Consider the following 20,539-nt stretch of genomic DNA (forward strand, 5'->3'; position numbering starts at 1 on the left):
CCTGAATCAAAGTTTTTATATGATGCCTCCTGGTATGCAGTCACTGAACTTCTTCCTGCTCACCAATAAATTCACTGGTATAAATGCCTGTAGCTAGCGATGGGGAGAGAAGCCTTTTGCCACTCCACTTAAAGAGCAAGAAGATTTTCAGAGAAGTCTTGTATCAGTCTCTGCAGGACTTTCACAATGAGAAGACTGCCATGATTGAATCTAAGAAACTATCTTCTTCTGCTGGGACCACTCTGGTTCCTGTCAGTCACTCTACTGATCCCATACTGGGCGTGTCTACACTGCAGCTGGGAGAGAGAACAATCCAAGAGTCAGTGTCTTTATAAAAACAAGTTACTCTACCCTCAGAGACTGGGCTACTTGGGCAGCTTGTGACACAGGAGACATATATCCCTCTCAGGTAAAGAACAGGTGTGGTTTCCCTGGCAGAACATTTATTTAAAAGTTGAGACATCTTAGGGTGGGAGCCAGGGCATAAAAAATGAAATAAGAATTTAAAAGACCAGTGAGGTTCGTTAACCAGCCACTGACCCAATGGTGGAAGCACCAATACACCAACCACAGGGACTTGCCTAAATAATGGCCCTAGTGACCATGGTAAATAATCAAACACCGTAGGTCTGTAGGAATGGAAAAACAACAGCTTCTTCTCTCCTCTAGCCCCCTAAGAGACACATCCTCTGCGGGTACCCATTGAAGATCTCTCCTTTGTCCTCAGAAGGCTGAATCCATTTTAACCCCAATCTGCAGCCTTCAGTAAACCCAAGGAGAGGCTCCCAAAGCAGGATGGACTCCTTCTCTCCGGTTCCTGTTGTTTAACACGCCAGTGCACATGTGCAGTGCCAGATCTGGGAATCACTCTCATCCTCTGCAGTGAAGACCAACGCAAAGAAATATTGCATATTTTGTCTACTCTTATTCCTCTTCTTTCCAATAATCCCAATCTTTTCAGTCTGTATTCATGAGAGTTTCTCCAGGGCCCCCTAATCATTCTCATCACCCTTCTCTACCAGATCTTTTTTGAGATAAGGTGACCAGTACTGCACAAAGTATTCCACATGAAGCTGCATGGTTGCTTTATATAATGGCATTACAATATTTTCTGTACTATTCTCCCACCCATTCCTAACATCTTGTTTGCTTTTTTGACCCCAGTTGCACACTGAGCTGAAGTCTTCAGTGAGTTGTCTACAATCCCATTTCCTGAGTTGATACAATTAAATAAGAAATTCATTATGTGCATGGCTGATTTAAATTTTCCCTTTAATGTAAATTATACTTGCCATTACATTGCCTGTTCACATGATATGGTTGGATCCCTCTGAAATTCCTCAAAATCTCCTCTGGTCCTTATTAACCTAAATAAGTTTGTGCCATCTACAGATTTTGCTACCTCACTACTCACCCCCCTTTAGGATATTTAATACTATTAAACAGCACTGGGCCCATTAAGGCAGCATTTCTCAAATGCAGCCACCAGGGGCTTTTCTTGCGGCCACAGCCTCCCCCCGCCCCGGGCAGTGATGAGGGCAGGGGAGCAGTGGTCCCTCCCCGAGGGCCACCAGCAGGGGTTGGACCCTACCCCTTTCTGGAGACACAAATGCTGGAGGAGGAGGCAGCTAGTAAGTTCCCCACCTTCCTGGAGATGTAGGGTTGCGCTCCAGCCCTGGAGTAGCAGGCTCCGGCCATGGGGCTCCAACCCCCAGCTGCGGGTCTCACCCCCCATTGCCCCTGGCCTCCGCTGCCTCTGCCGGCCTGTCATGCATTCCCCCGTCCCCCACTTCCCCCCTACCAACCTCCTCATCCAAGGCTTAATTTGTCTCCAGGATTGCCAGGACTGAGTACGTCTGGTGCTGTGAAAAGTGATATTTGTATGTTTGTTAATATCACTTTTCACAACAGCAAACTTACTAGCTAGCAAGTCTTTTTAAAAAAGCAACCAAAAAAAGGAAAAGCAACAACAAAAAAGACAAGAACCTGCAGAGCACCTTATTTGTGTTTCTATTCTGATTAAGTCCTGTAAAGAGGAGAGACAACTGTACATTATTTTTATTATTGAGTCTGCAAAACGATTCAATAAATTTGCAAGGATTTGGAAATGTGTATGAGCATATATGTTTTCCTAGTTATTTAAGTATTTTAGGAAAAATTGTCAGCACGGCCCCCAGCAAGAGTTGGTGGCCGCACTTCGAGGCCACCAAAAACTGTTGAGACCCCCTGCATTAAGGAACCCGGAGGCACCCTGCTGTTAATCTTTAGCCATGATGAAAATCGACCATTTCATCCTAGTCTTTGCTTTGTCTCCTAGACAGTTTTTGACCCAAGACAACGCTTTGCTCTCGCTCCATGAGTCCTTTGTCTAGTCTCTTGTCATGGCCCTTGTTAGAGAGCCAGGCAGTTTCCTGCAGGTGGATCTGCTGGCTGTGCCCTGAGACCCCAAGGGCCTGTCTGCCCCGCAGGGCTACTGAGGAGCTCGCTGCTCTTGTCTTTGCCCCGGTGTCCGACACTCATCCCTCGGCCCGTGCCGAGGCTGTGCCTAGCCAGGGCAGTGACGGCTGCTCCCCTCGGGCTGCCAGCCCCAGGGTGGCAAGAGCTCCCGATGTTATAGGGACAGTCCCGAGTTTGGGTCTTTTCCGTATACAGGCTCCTATTGCCCCCCCCGTCCCGACTCTTCACATTTGATGCCTGGCCCCCGACCAGCCCCGCACATCCGGCGTGAGCGGACCCCCCGGCCAGGCCCGGCCCAGCAGGGAGGGCCCCACACGCGACACGCTCCCGCGGCCCGGCTGAGCGGCAAAGGCCGCCTGTGCCTGAGGGGAACCAGCCAACTCCTCCCGCCAGCCCAAAATGGCGCCCGCGGCAGTTGGGCTCTCGCGAGAGCGGGGGGGGGGCTTTCTCGCGAGACGCGGTAAGGCGGAAGTGGCAGGGCCTGCCCTGGAGCCGCCGGCCGGGGCCCGGGACCGGCGGGGGAGGTGAGGGTGGCCGCGGGGCCGGTAGCGGTTCTCCCGTGCGGGGCGGGACGGTGCTCGGGGTCCCTTCTGTCGCAGCGAGATCTCTCGCCCCTGCTCCGCCCCCCTCGGTGCCCTTCGCTTCCCGCCGCGGCGGCCCCGCTCGCAGCTTCCCCTGTGCCCCGAGGAGCCGCCCCCGTTCCGCCGGGTCCTGAGGAGCCTCCCCCGGCCCCGCCCCGCCTTGCGGGGCGCTTCGCGGCTTCTCCCCTCAGGCGTGGGCGGAGGCGCGCGCGGGTGAAGCCCCCCGGCCTCCCCCATGGTGGGGTTCGGGGCCAACAGGAGGGGCGGCCGACTCCCGTCCTTCGTCTTCATGGCGCTGCTGGTGCTGATCGCCATCCTCGCCTTCAACTACTGGGGCGCCGCGTCCCGCCAGGCCCTGCTGCAGGAGGAGCTGGCCGGGCTGCAGGTCCAGGCCAAGCGCGACGAGGTGACCCGCGGGCGGCTGGAGAAGAGGAACTCGGACCTCATGGTCCGGGTGGACTCCCAGCAGAAGCAGCTGGAGCAGAAGGAGGCGGACTACAGACACCTGAGCAGCCAGCTGCAAGCCAAGGACAGCCAGGCCACCAAGTGCGAGGACAGCAAGGTAAAGGGGTGGGTGTGAAACGTAGCCCTGAAAGCGAGAGTTCCTCTCTACTTCCTGCAGTGCCGCCTTTCTGCTCTCTGGGCCAGAGCCTCTCTAGTGCCCAATCTAGAGAAATAACACACCTCAGGGGCTGAGTTTGGGAGTTACTGTTGGTGCCTCTTCTAGGACTAGTGAGTTTGTCATCCTGACATTTTGCAGCTCCTGAGGGATGATTGAATGGGGACAAGAAACAAACTTAAGGCTTTACCCAGTGTGGGATATTGGCTATTTGACTGTAACCTTGGAAGCGCGTTAATATGCTGCAGGTCAGCGCATTTTTTTTCTTGAACTTTTTTCTTCCATCTGATCTATTCTGACTAATGAAAAAGACATCTGAAGCTTTAAAAGCTAGGGAATGACTGTTCTACTCTGGCTTAATGGGTAATGTGACTTCTTTACACAGAACATTGAAAAGCCAAGGTAGTACCTGCCTGCCTGTGCACTTTTCTTGACCACTTTATCTTGCAAAACTCTTTGTATAGAAAGTTGTATTTTTGATCTTTCAAAAAATCAAAATTCCTTTTTCTTTCATAAGTTCCTGGCTAAAATCAGTCATGGCGGGTGTTGTGTTAGTCAGCTCTGTAGGGATATTTTGAACTAACTTTGCAAAATAATATTTTCCATTTGGTTTGTCATGGGAAACCGTGCATGAATAGATTTTGTGCTAGTGCTGGTAAATTTTCATGACAACTTTGCCAAGCTGTGTTAAACAAGCAGCTCTTTTTAATAGTAAGAAACTAAAGATGTGGTAATAGTTTGAGATCAGTGATGTGATTTAATTTTGTAAGAAACCCTGTGTATGATAGTAAGTCCAGTGTGGTTTTTTTTTTTAATGTAGTTGGGGATCATGTTGTGGTTGAACAGTTTGTACTTTTAATTACTATTTTTTGTAATAGAATTTAAGGAAATATTGTGTAAGTGAATTTTTTACTGCTTTTTTGGATGCCTTTCTTTGTGATTCACATCACACATTTAATGAATTTTTGCAACAAAATATCATCAAATAGCGTGATATAAAGTGTGATGGTGTAGTTTTGTGAGTGGAATTTGACTGACCTGCTGAAATAAGAACTGTCAAGGTTGTTGGTTTTAAAAACTATCCTACTTAGACATGGGATAATTGCTGTTTAAATGAAAAATTTATCTTATTCCGATTAGCAGGAAATATGGTGGGAGAGCACTACAAATTTCGCTTCTTAAATGGCATCACTGCATATTTTGGTCTGTCTATATAGTGAAATCATTATTTGCATTATTTCTCACTGCAGCAATGAATGAGCTATTCAGATCTTGCCATTGAGGAGATTGGGAAAACCAATCATTCAGTATTTGCTGAGAATTAACTTTTGAGTGGTTAGAAAATAGACACAGTGTGATTAAGTATGTATTTTTAGAAGTTGATATTATCTCTCTGAAAAACAAATAATGAAAAAATCATACTGCTGCATTTGACTTGCTGCTGTTTGTGTTTGATTAATTACTAAAAGTATGTTCTACGGGGATACTAAAATCAATTGAAAATTGTGACCCGTAAGGCAGTTGGAAAACTACAGTTGTACAGTACCTAGGTAGGTAGGTAGGTGGGGTGTGTGTGTGTGTGTGTGTGTGTTTTTGGTAGTGATTTATAAGTTACAGCTGGCTGAAATTTTCCAAACTTCAGCTTTTTTGTTGAGGTTTTTATTACAATTTCAGTGAAATCAAGTGGTGAGTTTTTGTGTGTGTAAACTTCATCAAATTCATCCTACTTGGACAGCTCTCTCTAAATATTGCTATGATGCTAACTAAGAGACTGTCTTATATTCTAAAATGCTTGGCTTATTACTTTTTTTTTACTCTTAAACATTTGGCTTTTAAAAGCCATGCAATAACAGCATGTACAGTATTAGGCATATTTAAGTTTCTTTTGTACTACTTCAGATCATAACCCTAAGTCTGCTGCTTGGATTTTAGCTAACTATAGTCATCTTGAATTTACATATTCAGATAGAGATACAGTACTACAACTAATTTACACAGAATCTGTGGTAGAGTAAAGAACTCTTCATTAGTACATTGTTATAACTGGCAACTATAAAACTACTGGGAGCACTCCATGTTAAACTGGTAGTGATTTGGGTTAAATGATATGACTTGCTTGTAACAGAACTGGTTTTAAACTCTTTTTTTTTTTTTAAGTGTCTTCTGCAGGGAGGTCTAAAGCTATTTTCCCACTTGAAAAGGCTTATGAACACTTCATTGTGGTTTGAGATTTTTTTTTCCACCTATACTTAATTAAAAAGAGATGAATTTTAACAATTGGAAGTCTATGGATCTTTAGCTGTATTATTATTTTTAAGATAGCACCTCTATAGAGGAAGGTATTCTATAAAATACCTACTTTTCATAACACTTCCATTTATTCCAAACAACATAGAATCTAACTCACCAAGTTTTAGTGGATCCTTTTAATTCTGCATCCTGTACATTTCTTCATACAAAATGGGGAGAGGGGAGTATGCCACCGGCTGAGCCTACCAGCTTTGACATAATGCGTGTAACGAGAGATTCAAACTTATGAGTCTCATTATTTTGCTTGTGATTAGAATGTCAGTTGGCTCTTGTTGAAAGGAGCACATTAAAGCATTTTTGTTTGGAATTTTTACTGTGCATCACCCAAATCCAGAAGCCTTAGGGCCTAGATATTATCAGTAAGCACACAAAGTAGTGCTTTTAAGCACTTTCCCAAGGACTCATTTTAACTTAAAATTATAGATAAAAAGGACATTAAGATTTAGTTCTCCAATGTTAACATATCAATATAGTTTTATTGTAATGAGAAACATTTTGTTACTTCCTAAAATCAATGTTTGTTGCCTCTATTTAAAGCCTTAATAGAAAAAGTTCATGGCAAAGAATGAGGTCCAATACAGAACCCTCTTCTTCACTTTAGAGGTGTTTTACTGACAGCTGTCATTAAAATCTCTCTCAAATAACAGTAGTATGGCAGAAACATAGAACTCAAAAATCAAATACTGCAAAACCATGCTGCCTAGATCCAGAGGAACAGCATGAAGTTTGACCCTTTTAAAACAAATGTTTGTAGATAATTTTTAAATGTACAGTGGAATTCGTGTAAATGTGGCATGACAGCTATGCAGCACTATATGAGAGCTCCCACTGCCAATAAACCCACACTATGGACAGTTCTCAATGTATAATGTTTAAATATTTACCAAAGTGTCTGACGTGGCAAGCCCAATGGAGACAAAAACTGCATTGTATGTTTCTGAGAGACAGGTGAATCTGACGGGTGTTTTCCAGCACAGCTTAAAACTCTCCAGTAGGCACTGATTTGGAAATAATGTTGGTTAACACAATACTAGTGCCAAAATCTGCACTGGGAAGACAACAGACGGCATTTATAGCCACTTTTTTAAGGTCCACAACTATGAAAAGCAAGTGAGTTTTGGAATATTGCAGTAGGATAATTGCTCAACACCCTCCCGCCCCACCCCCAAAAAAAGCATATTTAAGGGCTATAGCAAGGATATACATCATCAATGGACATATTTCCAAACTGCTTGTGACATGGCAAGACAAAGGGGGTTGCAACTTTCTTTTTCTTAGCCTGTTCTCTTCCATGTAAGAAGAACTATTGTAGTTCTTCACACAGTAACAGAAGTGCAGCCCTACATGTAAATTATTCCAGAAAGCCCCAGGGCTTTGCCTTTGTTGCTTTCATTTATTAACTTTAAGTAGCAAAGACAACAGAATTTTGTGCTCCTCCACAACTGTTTTTCTGAAAAGTCCCATTTCTTGCTTTTGTGAACAGAGTTTGTTTCAGAACAGCGCAAATAGCACTAGTCGGCATAAGGCATGCAGATGAGAGAACTGTGCTCCCTCCATGTCTTCCTTCGTAAGTGTAGGTGAAACAGAGTCCGTGAAGGGGAGAGAAGCAGTTTCCCTCCACACTATGGATATTTGCCTTTAGTTAAGCTCTCGGCTATGGGCTATTTCATTATTTAAAAAAAAAATGTTTTGGGGAATTCAATTAAGAAGGAAAGGGATGGTGGGAATATTTATACCTCTCTCAAATTATTTTCCAACATGAGGAAAGAGTCTTCTCTCAAATTGTCTATAGCTCAAGTATTTTGCAGAAGGGTAGAACAAGGTGGGTCAGCAGAAGGAAAGAGCAGCAGCAGTAAGGCTTCCAATATAAGGGACTTCCATGAAGATTGATTTTTTTTTTTTTAGGGGATGAATAATCCTATTAAAATTGCAGGTCAAGGAAATCTTAGTGCATCTTAAGACCTGAGAGCAGATGTAGCTTTTTTTAAAAAACAGGTATTCCATATGTCTGATTCAAAGATATTAAAACCTCAGAAAGTAGGGGGGGCGGGGGACTGAAATGTCTAGTGTCCCTTTTTTTCCCCAAAGCAAAGGGGTGTGTCCATATTGTACAATTTTAAAAGTAACTATAAATAAATTGTGGCTACTTTTAAAAGGGAAGATAATTGAATTCTAATGTTTAGTTAGACTTAACAGTCCAGAAGCCATACTGGGGAATACGTATGACCCCAACAGAGACAAATTTCTTTCAAAAACTAACTGTGCAGAGGTCAGTTTTTGACATAATTCCTTGGCTCTGCATGGTGTTTCTTTGGTTCGAGACATTGTTCCCTCACTTCTAGCATTTTTTCTCTTTGCTTTGGTTGCTTCGTTGTATGAAAAAATAAAGAAATATAAAGTATTTTGGCATGATAATGGCTTTATATTCTTTACACTTAGCTTTGCATTTGTTCTCATTGGTTGTAATTGCTAGTGCTTTTACGTAATAAAAATATCTAATCAAAAAAGCCTTCATACAAGTCTGGCTCCATCAGAGCTGAGGTAGATCTCTTAAAGACATGTTTTCATTTTAAAAGTATTGTTTACAGCAAATATTCTTAGCTGTCTTGCCATTGCTTCTCACTTTAGTACAACTGAAACATTTTTAAATGATTTTTCAGTATTAATACTGTTTACTTTGCAGTACTTAGGCTTGGACAGTGAAATTGTGACTAGTATGTTCAGTTTGTTTTCCTGTAGTACCACAATGCAACCTTAATATTACAAATGATAGGTTTAAACATAAATATATTTACTTTAGCTTTGTTAGTTTCCGGAAAATATTTCTATTAAAGGTAGGTTTAGCTAAACCTATCTAAGCAAAACGTAGGGACTTAACTTGTAAAGGAAATGTATGATTGATTTTACTTGCAGCACCTTCCATCTGTGATTCTGAAAGCAGTTCACACAAGTTTATAAAATTACACTTTTACTTAATTGTCAAATCAAAATGTGTTCAAATACTCTTAGTTTATTCAGGTGTAAATATATATTTACATCTTTTAGAATAAATAAACGTCTTTCTTTGCAGATCAAACTACAGAACAACATATCGTATCAGATGGCAGACATACATCGTTTAAAAGGTAAGGAACTTCCTACTTACACATCGTGTGAGAATAGCATACTAACACTAAATCTTTCAGAATTCCCTAGGTATTGAGGAGTGCATGCTGAAAGAAAAATCTAGAGTATGTCTGATGCTGGCGTATTAACAAGTGACAACTTGCGTCCTTCAACTACAGAAGTTTTATAAAACATTGTAATTCATTATCTGGTTTAGTTAATAAGGGCTGGATGGATTTCCATATCAGCCTTTTCATGTTATGCAGTGGAGGGAGAGGATACATTCTAGCAAAAAAAAATTTTTAAGGGAATGAATAATCCTATTCCAAACTTTTCCAAAATACATTACATTTCAGCTTGAAAATGATTTTGGGTAATATTCTAGGTACCAGTAATATCAACACTGGTTGTCTGTTTGTAAGATAACTACCTTCTCTTCATGTGTCAGTATAATAATGCCTGCATCTGTAATTTTCACTCCATGCATCTGAAGAAGTGAGTTTTTTACCCACGAAAGCTTATGCCCAAATAAATCTGTTAAGACTTAAAGGTGCCACTGGCCTCCTTGTTGTTTAAATTAGTATTAAGTAATTTGTCTATTGAGGTAAAAATTACGACTCAAGGAGTGTGGGGGAGAGAGATTATGACTCCTGCATAACGTAGAAAATTATAGAAATGGAAAAGGACCGTAAAATCCATCTAGGACAATGGTCACCAACCGGTCGATCGTGATCAACTGGTCAATCCTAGAGTATTTCTCCGTCAATCGCAATCTTGAGTGGCAGAGCGGGGCCACTGCTGTAGCAGGCTCCCTGATTGCCCCAGCCCCACGCCACTTCTGGAAGCAGCCAGCATGAGTGGGAGGGGGCAGGGGTCTCCTGCCGCACGCTGCCTCTCTCTGCAAGCACCGCCCTTGCAGCTCCCATTGGCCAGGGACGGGGAGCTGTGGGGGCGGTGCTTGCAGAGAGGGGCAGCGCGGTGAGCAACGTGGGCCACAGGGGCGCTTGGGGCTGGGGTAGGCAGGGAGCCTGTCTTGGTGGCAGCCACACAACACCACCAACTGGGAGCCACCAGATGTAAGTGCTGCCTGGTGGGAGGCTGCACCCAGCCCTGAGCCCCCCTCCTGGAGCCATCACCCCGTACCCCCTCCTGCACCCCAAGCCCCAATACAGACTCCCCACCCAGAGCCAGCACATGTACCCCCTCCTGCACTCCAACCCCTGCCCCAGCCCTGACCTCCCTCCCAGAGCCAGCATCCTGTACCCCCTCCTGCACCCTAACCCCAGCCCTGATGGCCTTCCCAGAGCCAGCACATGTACCCCCTCCTGCACACCTGCCCCAGCCCTGCCCCCACTCCCAGAGCCAGCATCCCATACCCCCCCCCCCAGCCCTGATGGCCTTCCCAGAGCCAGCACCTTGTACCCCCTCCTGCACCCCACTACTCTGCACTAGCTCGGAGCCCCCTCCTGTACTTGAACTCCCTCCCAGAGCTTGTACCCCTTAAAAAGTGATCTTGGGCATAAAAAGGTTGGAGACTACTGATCTAGGGTCTCTCTTCCTTCTCCTGGGCTGTATTGGGAAGATTACAACATGCAGGCACATAGCTGCAATGTTTAGGACCCTACCAATTTCATGGCCATGAAAAATGTGTCACTGACCATGAAATAAGCCTTTCCTTGTGAAATCTGATCTCCCCTTTGCTGCTTGGAGTTCTCCATTCATGGGGCTCCTACTTGCAAGTCCCAGCTGGGTTGGGGAGGGAGAGGACTTCTCCTTCTCCTTCACAGTCAGTCTTGCTCTCAGGGGGAGATCAGACCAACCTCGGAGTGCCTCCCCTGCTGCAGGAAGCTCCAGCCCCGGAGGTTTCTGCAGCTGGAGGAGATTTGTGGAGGTTGGTCCCAACATCCTCCTGCTCCTGGAAGCACCCCAGCCAGGGAGCTGCTAGCTGAGAGTCCCTGCTGGGCTGGGAAGAGACAGGACTTGTCCTTCTCTTGCATGGCAGCTGCGGGGGAGGGTGAGAGCGGAGGGGAGATCAGACCGACTTCCAGGTACCTTTTGGGTTGGGACCCTCATGGTTACAATACAGTGAAATTTCAGATGTTAACAGCAGAAATTGTGAAATTGATCAATTTTAAAACTGTCTGGCTGTGAAATTGATGAAAATGGACTGTGAATTTGGTAGGGCCCTAGTAATGTTGACTCCTACCTTGCTTAGTATCTTGGTTTTCTGTTTAAAGCAATTAAGAGTAATTAATATCAATAAATATGAGTAGGCATTTTAAATCTCACATTTACACCCGAAGCAGCAGGGAGGAGAAACTTCTAAAGTAACTGTTTTGAAAACTAAAGTGTATGTTAAATGTTAATGTAGATAGATGTAAAAGTATAATGTATCCTTTAAAAAAATCTCTTGGAGTAGAAGCACAGAATGTCTGCTGTATGCTAAGGATGATGTGTGTGTGTGCATATAGTGTAAATTGCTGACCCTATAGAGAGAGGTTTCCATTTATATTGCTATATTTTTCAAAACAAGGCGATATATTAGGAGATAATATAGTGTATATTAGGAGATGAATATGAAATTATTTCTGACAAGTAGATGCATCATATAGCCCTTTGGAATGAAGAGAGTTAAATTTTTACCATATATTATCCTGAAAGGTCACAAGTAGTATTCTTGGCTTCAAAATAAATGTGTATGAATTGATTTCTAGTTTACTTATTTGGCGTATTGTGTGGCTATACAATATTTTAAGACTCCGTGGGGGGTGGGGAATCAATAAATACGGTAGAGATCAGAAAGATTTGAAAATGTGCATTTTTCATATAAGAACATCAATGGTAAAAGGGATTAAAGGGGAGGTATTTTTCTACTCACTTTGATTTGTGCAATTTGGCCTAGAACAACTAGCAGAATTACGCCAGGAGTTCATTCGTCAAGAGGACCAGCTTCATGAGTACAAGAAGAACAATACTCGCCTTGTGAAGAGGCTGGAGTATGAGAGGTATGATGCTTTTGAGTGTTTGTAATAACCACAGATTTGTGTACAGTTCCCATAAATGTGAATTCCACAAACTAGTCAAATAGATCTTTAATCCTCAAATAGACCTTAATCAATAGATAGCTGACAAATCAAAGAAGCTGTCAGGATTTCTAATGTAAACCTTTATTTTCTGGCGTTTGTGTTTTGTTGGGAGTGGGAACGTCTCTAGAGAAATGTGACTTCCCAGAATTGTGCTTTTTATTCAGTTTGACTTGAGACAATATATGATTTAAGTACGAATTGAGACAATAAAAGAACTATATTTAATCAAACTGTGGGTTATTGGAGTGTTTAGGGTATGTTTATCAAGGTCTTCATGACAAATTTATTTGATTGGAATTGAGGTAAAAATACTGTGCTTGGGCTGAAATGAACTTGAAATGTCTGCCATAAATTTGGAAGAAAAATCAATTTTTAGGAAGCAGTTCTTTCCCCCACATACTGTAGGGAAGGGTGAGACTCAGTAACATTGAGAAAAAGCTTAAAACTTCTGGAAGGACACTTTATAAGGTGTTTGGTTAAAAGTATGTGTATTGGGAAGCTTTCAGGACAAAACACACAGAGTAGAAAATTAAAGCTTTGCAGGGCTACTACCTCTTCACATTTTATCCCCAAACTCCTTAATTTGTGAACCATCCTTGGTTCATTTCTAGGCCTAAAAACTATTTTTAAAAATAGGTTTAAGGGTCTGTTACTTTCATATTTGTTCATGTGCTCCACCGTTCCTTCTTGAAGCTGCTGTGATATCATGCTCTTTTGTCATCAGTATTAATTGGCTGTGGCTAGCACATAAGATACTACCTTCCTCTCTGTCAACTCAAGCCTTACAAGAGAGAAAATACAGAGGGTAGATGGAGGCAGACATAACCACCCTGGGTTTAGCTCCTGAAAGCCTAATGGGGTAAGCCAAGCAACTCTCTCGTTTTGAGATGATAGCCCTTTACTTGTTCGTTGTGTGCCCATAAATAAACATTATATGGAATGGAACACATTAAAACTAACTTAGCATAGCTGTTTATTCAGCCAATACACCTGCACAGGAAGGAATGTACTGCATTGTATCCTGGTTCCTTTTAACTTGAACAAATTTCTAATAATTAGCGAAATCCTAATACTGTGTGTCCTTGTGGACTGCAGTTTAACAGTAATTTGCTGATATTTTAACCAAATTTATGGGCTTTTCATCTAGGGCATTCTTAAACATACTGTTAAATTCCTACAAGTTGTAAAATTATGTTTCCGTGATCAGTTCTGAAACTTATCCAAAAATATTTAAATACCTTAATTATACATTTCAGATGCAAAAGCTATGTTGAGTAAATAAACTCAATATATAAGTTATTATAAATGTTATTTCTCTGAAGATAAGAATTAGTGATTTCAAGAAGAATAGAGAATTCATGTGGGTGACATTGTGGAAAGCTACTTTGTTTAAATGAAAGAGTTTCTGAAGCTGTATTCAAAATCAGTTTACTGACCACTGGCTTTTCTATTATAAACTAATATGAAACTCTTGCACAGATTCTCTTCTCAGTATAGAATTAGTAATATTTTATATGTATACTCTGTACACATAAACTGTATTAAAAACATTAAGGTTCAAATTCAAACACTCAGAACTTAAGAAAGGCCATAATTAAGGTTGCCTGTGCAACTGTAATTTGGTCGTCTTGTGCGTGTGTATTATGATTGTCTTTAATTATGATCACATTGTTTGCATAGTACCCTAGGTCTGGCATTTCCTAACTTGAGTGCTTTACTCTGCACCCTTAATATTTTTACTATAGTTTTGTGTTTTTCTTTTTCCTAGATTTTTTTTTAATCTGACAAAACATACCATCCTATTGCATCATATTGACACCCACATAGTTCATCAGCATTGTTAGAATCTTTAGATTCACTGAACAGACCCTGTTACTAGAGCCAACAGAGTATCTGGTGGTAGTAGTAGTAGTTTGCCATCCTTTCTGAGGATGGGCACTGAAGAGGATGAGACACTTTACTCATGAGTTTCACAGATATTTGCTGATGGCAGAGGAATGGTGAGACTCAGGAATTTTGGGTTCTTTTCCAGGCCTGTAAGGGAGTGTGCCCTACTGGTCACAGACCTTTCTGCTCACCCCACCTCGAAACCTTGGTATTTTCTGTGCTATCCCAGTTTCTAATCCTCAGGCTTCTTGTGCCAGTCCATTTTTTTTTCTCCCAAGCAATTATGGGAGACTTGGTATAATCCAAATCAAATGTGTAACTGTTAATGTGCTTCCTATTAAGTTTGCAGTGTGTACAACAAATCAAAGACATGAGAATGCAACATGAAGAAAATATAAAGAAGTTAGTGGACCAAGTTGTACAAGAACAAAAGGTAAATAGTGGCTAAAAATACTGTTGAAATAGTGAAGTTTTTGTTTCAAGAGAAGGATTTAATCATCTTGAGCGATAAAATCAGAACTAGTTTGGATGTCTGGGACACTGGCTTGGGTTCACCAAAATGTTACCTTGTACTTTTTTTTCTTTTTTTATTTTGTTTGCGTGCTAGACAGGTAACACATTTAAGGTCTGCCTTGTGAATAAGCAGCTCTAGAAACACTTGCTGTATCCCATAGTGGAGCTGGATGCTAGATTTTGCCAATGAGATATGCAGTGTAATTACCTGTTAGTCCAAGGCCTATGTATGGTACCTTCCTACTAGAGGCAGAGTGGTAAAAAACCTATTGATAATGATAACTCTATTTGTTTTAAAGTTCACTGTACAATATAGTACAAGTAAAATACATGCATTACGGTGGAGTAATGGTTTTGTTGGCATTCCTTTGGGATGACTGCGATATCTGCTTCACGAATGGTAGTAGTAGTTCCGCCATTCCAAATTCATGCCAATGAAAGCTTTGTACAACCCCACAATCTTCCATTGTCTCTCTAGATAGAAATGTAATGGCATACTCTCAGCCAGGCAGCAGCTTAGCAACCCTATTTGTGGGTGAAGTTCACGTCTGTAAAATGAACTTCAGGTACAAATCTGAGTAATGGCACCTTATTTAATATGCACCTTTGTTCAGATAGAGGTATACCCACTCAGTAATTGTACCCGTATTCTATTCTGGGGATATAAATTATTCCTGCAAAAGGGAATTACTGAATTGAGCTCCATCTGAACCAGTTACGATCTGTTCTGCTGTAAATGTGAGTCATTGCCCTGGCACAAGGCATTCAGGAATCCTTACCCTTGTGATGCACCCATTGGAGGAAGAGAAACATGGTCAAGGTGGGCCCTTTACAAGCCATAAGTCTAGATTCACTCAGGGACCTTTGTGTTGAAAATCTGATTTTGTGTTCCCTTTCTGAAGGCTCTTTTCCCTCTTGCCCTGAGACACAATTTTTGATTTTACAATCTTCTTGAATTGGCATTTCTTTCTGATAGTCAGTTCCTGGAGCACAGTTGCCAACTTTCACGTAGTAAATAAGCACCCCGACTTTCACAGTAAGCCAAAAATCAAGCTAATCCCATTTGAAAACAAGGCTGAAACAAGCCAGTCCCTAAGAACCCCATCGCTCTATGTGACTAGATCCCCCTGGTGTGCAGTCTGGGACTGTGGTGGGCCCACTGCGCACTCTGCTCGCCCCTTGCCTCTACTTGCCGGGAGCCAATCCAAAGGGGAAAAAAAGCCAAAAAGTAGCCAACAAGCAACTCACAAGCCAATTAAGGAATAAACAAGCTGCATTTTTATTTGCGGGTTTGGCATGTCTGGTTTGGAGGGCACGGGCAATATGTATACCTGGCAGGCAATGGCAGATGTTGGCCTATAGGGGGTCTGGTTCATGCTCTGCCATATTACCTACTGCTCTCAAGGATCAAAAAGTTTAAGAGCTTGGAGCTAACCATTCTCCTCCTAAGGAGCCAAGACCTAGGAGTGAGAACTCTGCAAGGTATGTTCAGAGAAGCAGAATTGCAAGGTGAGTGACTGAGTGAGTGATTTCTCCCCTTCCCTCCAAGGGTTGTCTTCATTAATGTTTAATCTGTTTTAAAAACAGGATGCACAGAGAATCCAACCAAGACAAGACATTGAACGGGGTTTGAATGATGATCAAGTAATGTCCAAGACTGTTCAAGAGACAGATGAGAAAAATGTAGTAAAGAACGAAGAACCCTCAAGCAATCACATCGCTAATGGCAAAGGTATTTCCTTTTTGCATCACAGGATACATGTTAATTGTATGCTATCCCTCCCCATCAAACAGAATAATTGTTTTTGAGCTAGGACAGTGAGCAGCCTGCCTCAGTTCAGTTGTGATTGGCTAGATAGCAGTAGTTTTTGTAATCAGACTATGCTGCCCTTGCCCTTCTCAGCACAGAGGGAAAAGACTGAGTTCCGAGTTCGATATGCACGTTCATTGGTCCCTCTAGAACAGAGCTGAAGTCCACTAGGAGGGCAGTGTGCGGAATCTTGTGCTGGCATACTGGCATTCTGCCTTGTCTGTGGATAAGTGACTCGATTCCAGTGCTGTCAGTCCAGGGCCTTTCACCAATGCTAAATTCGCTATTAAAGTCAAAAGAACAATACAGGAGAACTTAATGTTTTTATTTTGACAGAGAAAATCAAATCAGGAGGTGATGCAGGCATGCCTGGAATAGAAGAGAATGATCCTGCTAAAGCTGAAGATACTCCTGCTGGTTGGAAAAATCATGTTCTGATTTTATAGGATATTGCTATTTGATATAATTCTGATTTAAATCTGTGAAGTGTTAGACAGCCAATTAGTCAGTGAACATTTAAATCCAGATGATTTAAAACCCATATATGTTAGGAGTTGTGTGTCAATACAGACTTTTTCTGTCAGAAAACATTCAGATTTTTGGTAGAAGGTAAAAATGTCAAGTGCTTAAGTCAATGGGAATTAAGTTGCTTCGTCATTCAAGCTCTTTATTGAAAATTTTACCCAGAAGTTTTAATTTCTCACTTGTAGCACTGGGATTTTAAAATAAAATTTGGTATAAATAGAACTTTGTTAAAGTAAAGCCTAGAATATAGTGGTGGTTCTGTTGGACAAAACTCTTATTGTGAATCCATTTATTTTCTTTAGCTTTAAAGAAGCCTCTTATTTCAACTTCTCAAAGTGAAGGTCATCAACCCAATATGAATCTTCCTACTAAACAGCCTCATTTGCCAAATATGGTTCCAGGTATGAACTCTTAACAGGCGACATTTCAAAATCTCACAAGATCTTGTTCAATAGCTAATTTCTGCTACCAAATCATTTAAGGTTAGCTGCAAGCATCCATTGACTGACTTTTTTAAAACCACAAGAAACAGTAAATTATGATTCTAAGCCTAACCAGTTAGATTTAGGTCTATTAATGTCAGGCAAAGAGCAAGGGTACAGAAGATGATGTGGGTTTGATTTTTGTTGTTAAAGTCCTGGGAAAAGGTTGGATTCTGTCTACATTATAGTTCAAAATGCATGTTCAAATGCTATCCTTGTTTGGAAGGTGAAACGTAGTTTGTGTTTGTGTAAACTGACCAGACAGCTTTAGGATATTTATAAGTTGTGCCAGTAGAACTACCAGTGGTCAAACAAAAAAATATGTCCCTTAATGGTCCGTTGCAAATTCTTAAAGAAATTAAACTTTAAGATACAAAAACCAGTGGATTTTTGTGTTCAGAGTTTGCATAGGTATAAGCTTAAAAATGTTTTAAATTTCCAAATAGTATATCTTTAAGAAATATATCTTTCTACATCTAGTTCTATAATTGTACATAGCCTCTGTGGAACAAAGTCAGAGCCATTTCATTGTGGGTAAAATTAGTTTTCCTTGTCTCTAAGAAAAGCAATAGAAACTGTGTGAAATCTTGGCCCCACTGCATTCAATAAGAGCTTTGCCATTGAAATCAATAGGGCAAGGATTTCACTTTCTGAAAGGATCTCTGTGCTCCTTATTCATGTGTATCTACCACCCTATTTGCAGTGGCTTTGCATTTAAATTAAGGCTGTCAAACGGTTTAAAAAAAATAGCAATCACAATATTTAAAGTCTGTCAGTTTTAATTGCATTGTTAAACAATAGAATACCAATTTACATGTGATTATAAATATTTTTGGATGTTTTTTCTACATTTTCAAATATTGATTTCAGTTACAACACAGAATACAAAGTGTACAGTGCTCACTTTATTTTATTTTTTATCACAAATATTTGCAATGTAAAAAGAAACAAAGATATTAATATTTTTCAGTTCACCTCATACAAGTCTACTCAGTCCTATATCTTGTTCAGCCAATCGCTAAGACAAACAAGTTTCTTTACATTTATAGGAGATAATGCTGCCTGCTTCTTATTTACAATGTTACCTGAAAGGGAGAACAGGCGTTGGTATGGCACTGTTGTAGCCAGCCTTGCAAGGGATCTACCTGAAATCATATATTTGAAAATATAGAAAAACATCCAAAATATTTATAACAACTTTAAATTGGTATTCTGTTATTTAACAGCGCAATTAAAACTGCGATTAATCACAATTATTTTTTAATCTAGTTAATTTGTTTTGCGTTAATTGCTTGAGTTAACTGCAATTAATTGCCAGCTCTAATTTAAATAATTACTTTTGAAATCCTAAATTCTGTACAGGAGGTATTGATTAAAAATCCAGGACAGAATGCATGCGGGGAGGAAGCTTAGCACAATCCTATGCTTATGGGGTCAGAAACTTCCCTACACGTTGAAAAGTATCTTAGTGAAGCGATTGGTGCCTTGCCCTTTTCATTAATAGAAGTGTAGACTACACTAAATTATCTTTAGAGGAAGCTTTATAAGCTCCCTTTTACATGGTACAGAAGGAAAACTAAAAGGGCAAAATAACACATTTCTTCATGCTGTAGATTTAAATGCTGACAATGAAGAAAATGTTAATATTGTGAAGCAGATACCTCCAAATCCTCCTCAGCTCTTGATTCCTGAACAAAACTTGGAAAGTAAAAAAGAACACAAAATTGAAACTGAACTTGGAAAACAAGCTCCAAAGGATAGAGTTGGTGACTTCCAGAAGATGAAGCAAAGTAAGTTAGTCAATACCATTGTACTGCAGTATCTTGGGATGCATGTATGTCTTTTCGTGTTGTATCTGTTGTAATAACACCCATTACAAACAAAGTTGACCAATTGTGTGGGTGGCCTTATAGAACTTGAACATGCAGAAAATTTAAATATGTAAAGATATTACTACAGAAAGTACATTCCTTAATTTTCTTAAGACAATAGCATGTCACTGTTCAGAGAGTAATTTTAATTATTAAACTATATGGGTATTAAAAATGTAGCAATTTATAACAAAATTTACATTTTAAATAACAATTAAGTATGAAGACATTCAATCAAAATATGAAAATCAGTTTGTCTGTTGCAGGTAGACAGCTGCTTGTATCTTAGTGGCCATGTCTTGAATGCTGTTATAAAAGAAATAGTTCGGTACTATAATGGGGGAGGAAATTGACTTGGTTTGGTTGCTTTTTGTATATTGTTCAGAAGCTTGTTCTGTTCCAAACATATCTCCCAGCAGAACCCTTATGTTGCCTTCTGTCTGTGTTGGAGAATTATTTTCCTTCTGACAGAAGCAAGTTGCACTTAATGTGCAGAATGAGTTGTAGTCCTGCCAAGGATGGATTAGTGGGCAGAGTGTAGGTGAAACAAAGGTGCATCACCAATACAATTTCACATGGCTCTGTAATTTATCATGTGGACTGCATGTTGTGTGTTACACATATAGTATGTTTTGTTGTTTTTCATCTTTAAATTGAAGTTTTCAGTCTTTGAAATATCAAGTTTTTCATGTTAGCATTGAGGATTCTTTGCTCTTCAGTACATCTTAACCGAGTAATTTTTCAAGACCTAATTTCAACTGTTCAAGAATTACTTGTTTACAATTCCCTTGGAGTGTTCACCCACGAAAGCTCATGCTCCAAAACGTCTGTTAGTCTATGAGGTGCCACAGGACTCTTTGCTGCTCATTTAGAAGAGTAACTTTAGCATTTTGTCTTGTTTTCCTAGGAAGTCTCTTGTAAATCTGTTTATATTTAGTAGCTTTAAAAGCTCAAAGTTGCACTGGCATGAGTACTTACGTTGATTTATATATTTCATCCAGGGTTTTTTTTTTTCTTACATCAAAACAAAGGTGTTCAAACTTTTCAGATGAAAAGTTCCCTGTGAAGTGTGTTTCTATGTACCGGGATAGGCTTTGTACTTCCTCTTAAAATCCCAGATTTGTGCTCTTGTTTTTAAACCAACCAACCAAACAAACAAAAAAAAACTCTTCTGGTTTGTTTTTTTTCCCCAATTGAAAAGCATTTTATGAACATATCTGTAAAAATAAGTGACTTATGGAAACTTAACTTTTGTTCAGTGTTGACTTTTAAAAAGCACGTTCTCCAAATGGT

General features: G+C 40.7%; 1 protein-coding gene across 2 annotated transcripts in view; it reads left to right on the top strand.

Annotated features, from left to right (window-relative positions):
• The first annotated feature begins 2,931 nt into the window (after positions 1-2,931).
• GOLM2 (golgi membrane protein 2) overlaps positions 2,932-20,539 on the top strand; it is a 31,160-nt gene continuing 13,552 nt past the window's right edge. For both annotated transcript variants that reach the window (XM_039491974.1, XM_039491975.1), the window contains exons 1-8: positions 2,932-3,600; positions 9,038-9,092; positions 11,975-12,077; positions 14,388-14,478; positions 16,146-16,290; positions 16,705-16,785; positions 17,196-17,294; positions 18,989-19,165. In XM_039491974.1, coding sequence (XP_039347908.1) covers positions 3,274-3,600; positions 9,038-9,092; positions 11,975-12,077; positions 14,388-14,478; positions 16,146-16,290; positions 16,705-16,785; positions 17,196-17,294; positions 18,989-19,165 — 1,078 coding nt within the window. In that variant the 5' untranslated portion in view covers positions 2,932-3,273. The remainder of the gene's footprint in view (positions 3,601-9,037; positions 9,093-11,974; positions 12,078-14,387; positions 14,479-16,145; positions 16,291-16,704; positions 16,786-17,195; positions 17,295-18,988; positions 19,166-20,539) is intronic.

The sequence above is a fragment of the Mauremys reevesii genome, linkage group 10 (genome assembly GCF_016161935.1).
Source record: "Mauremys reevesii isolate NIE-2019 linkage group 10, ASM1616193v1, whole genome shotgun sequence".
NCBI lineage: Eukaryota > Metazoa > Chordata > Testudines > Geoemydidae > Mauremys > Mauremys reevesii.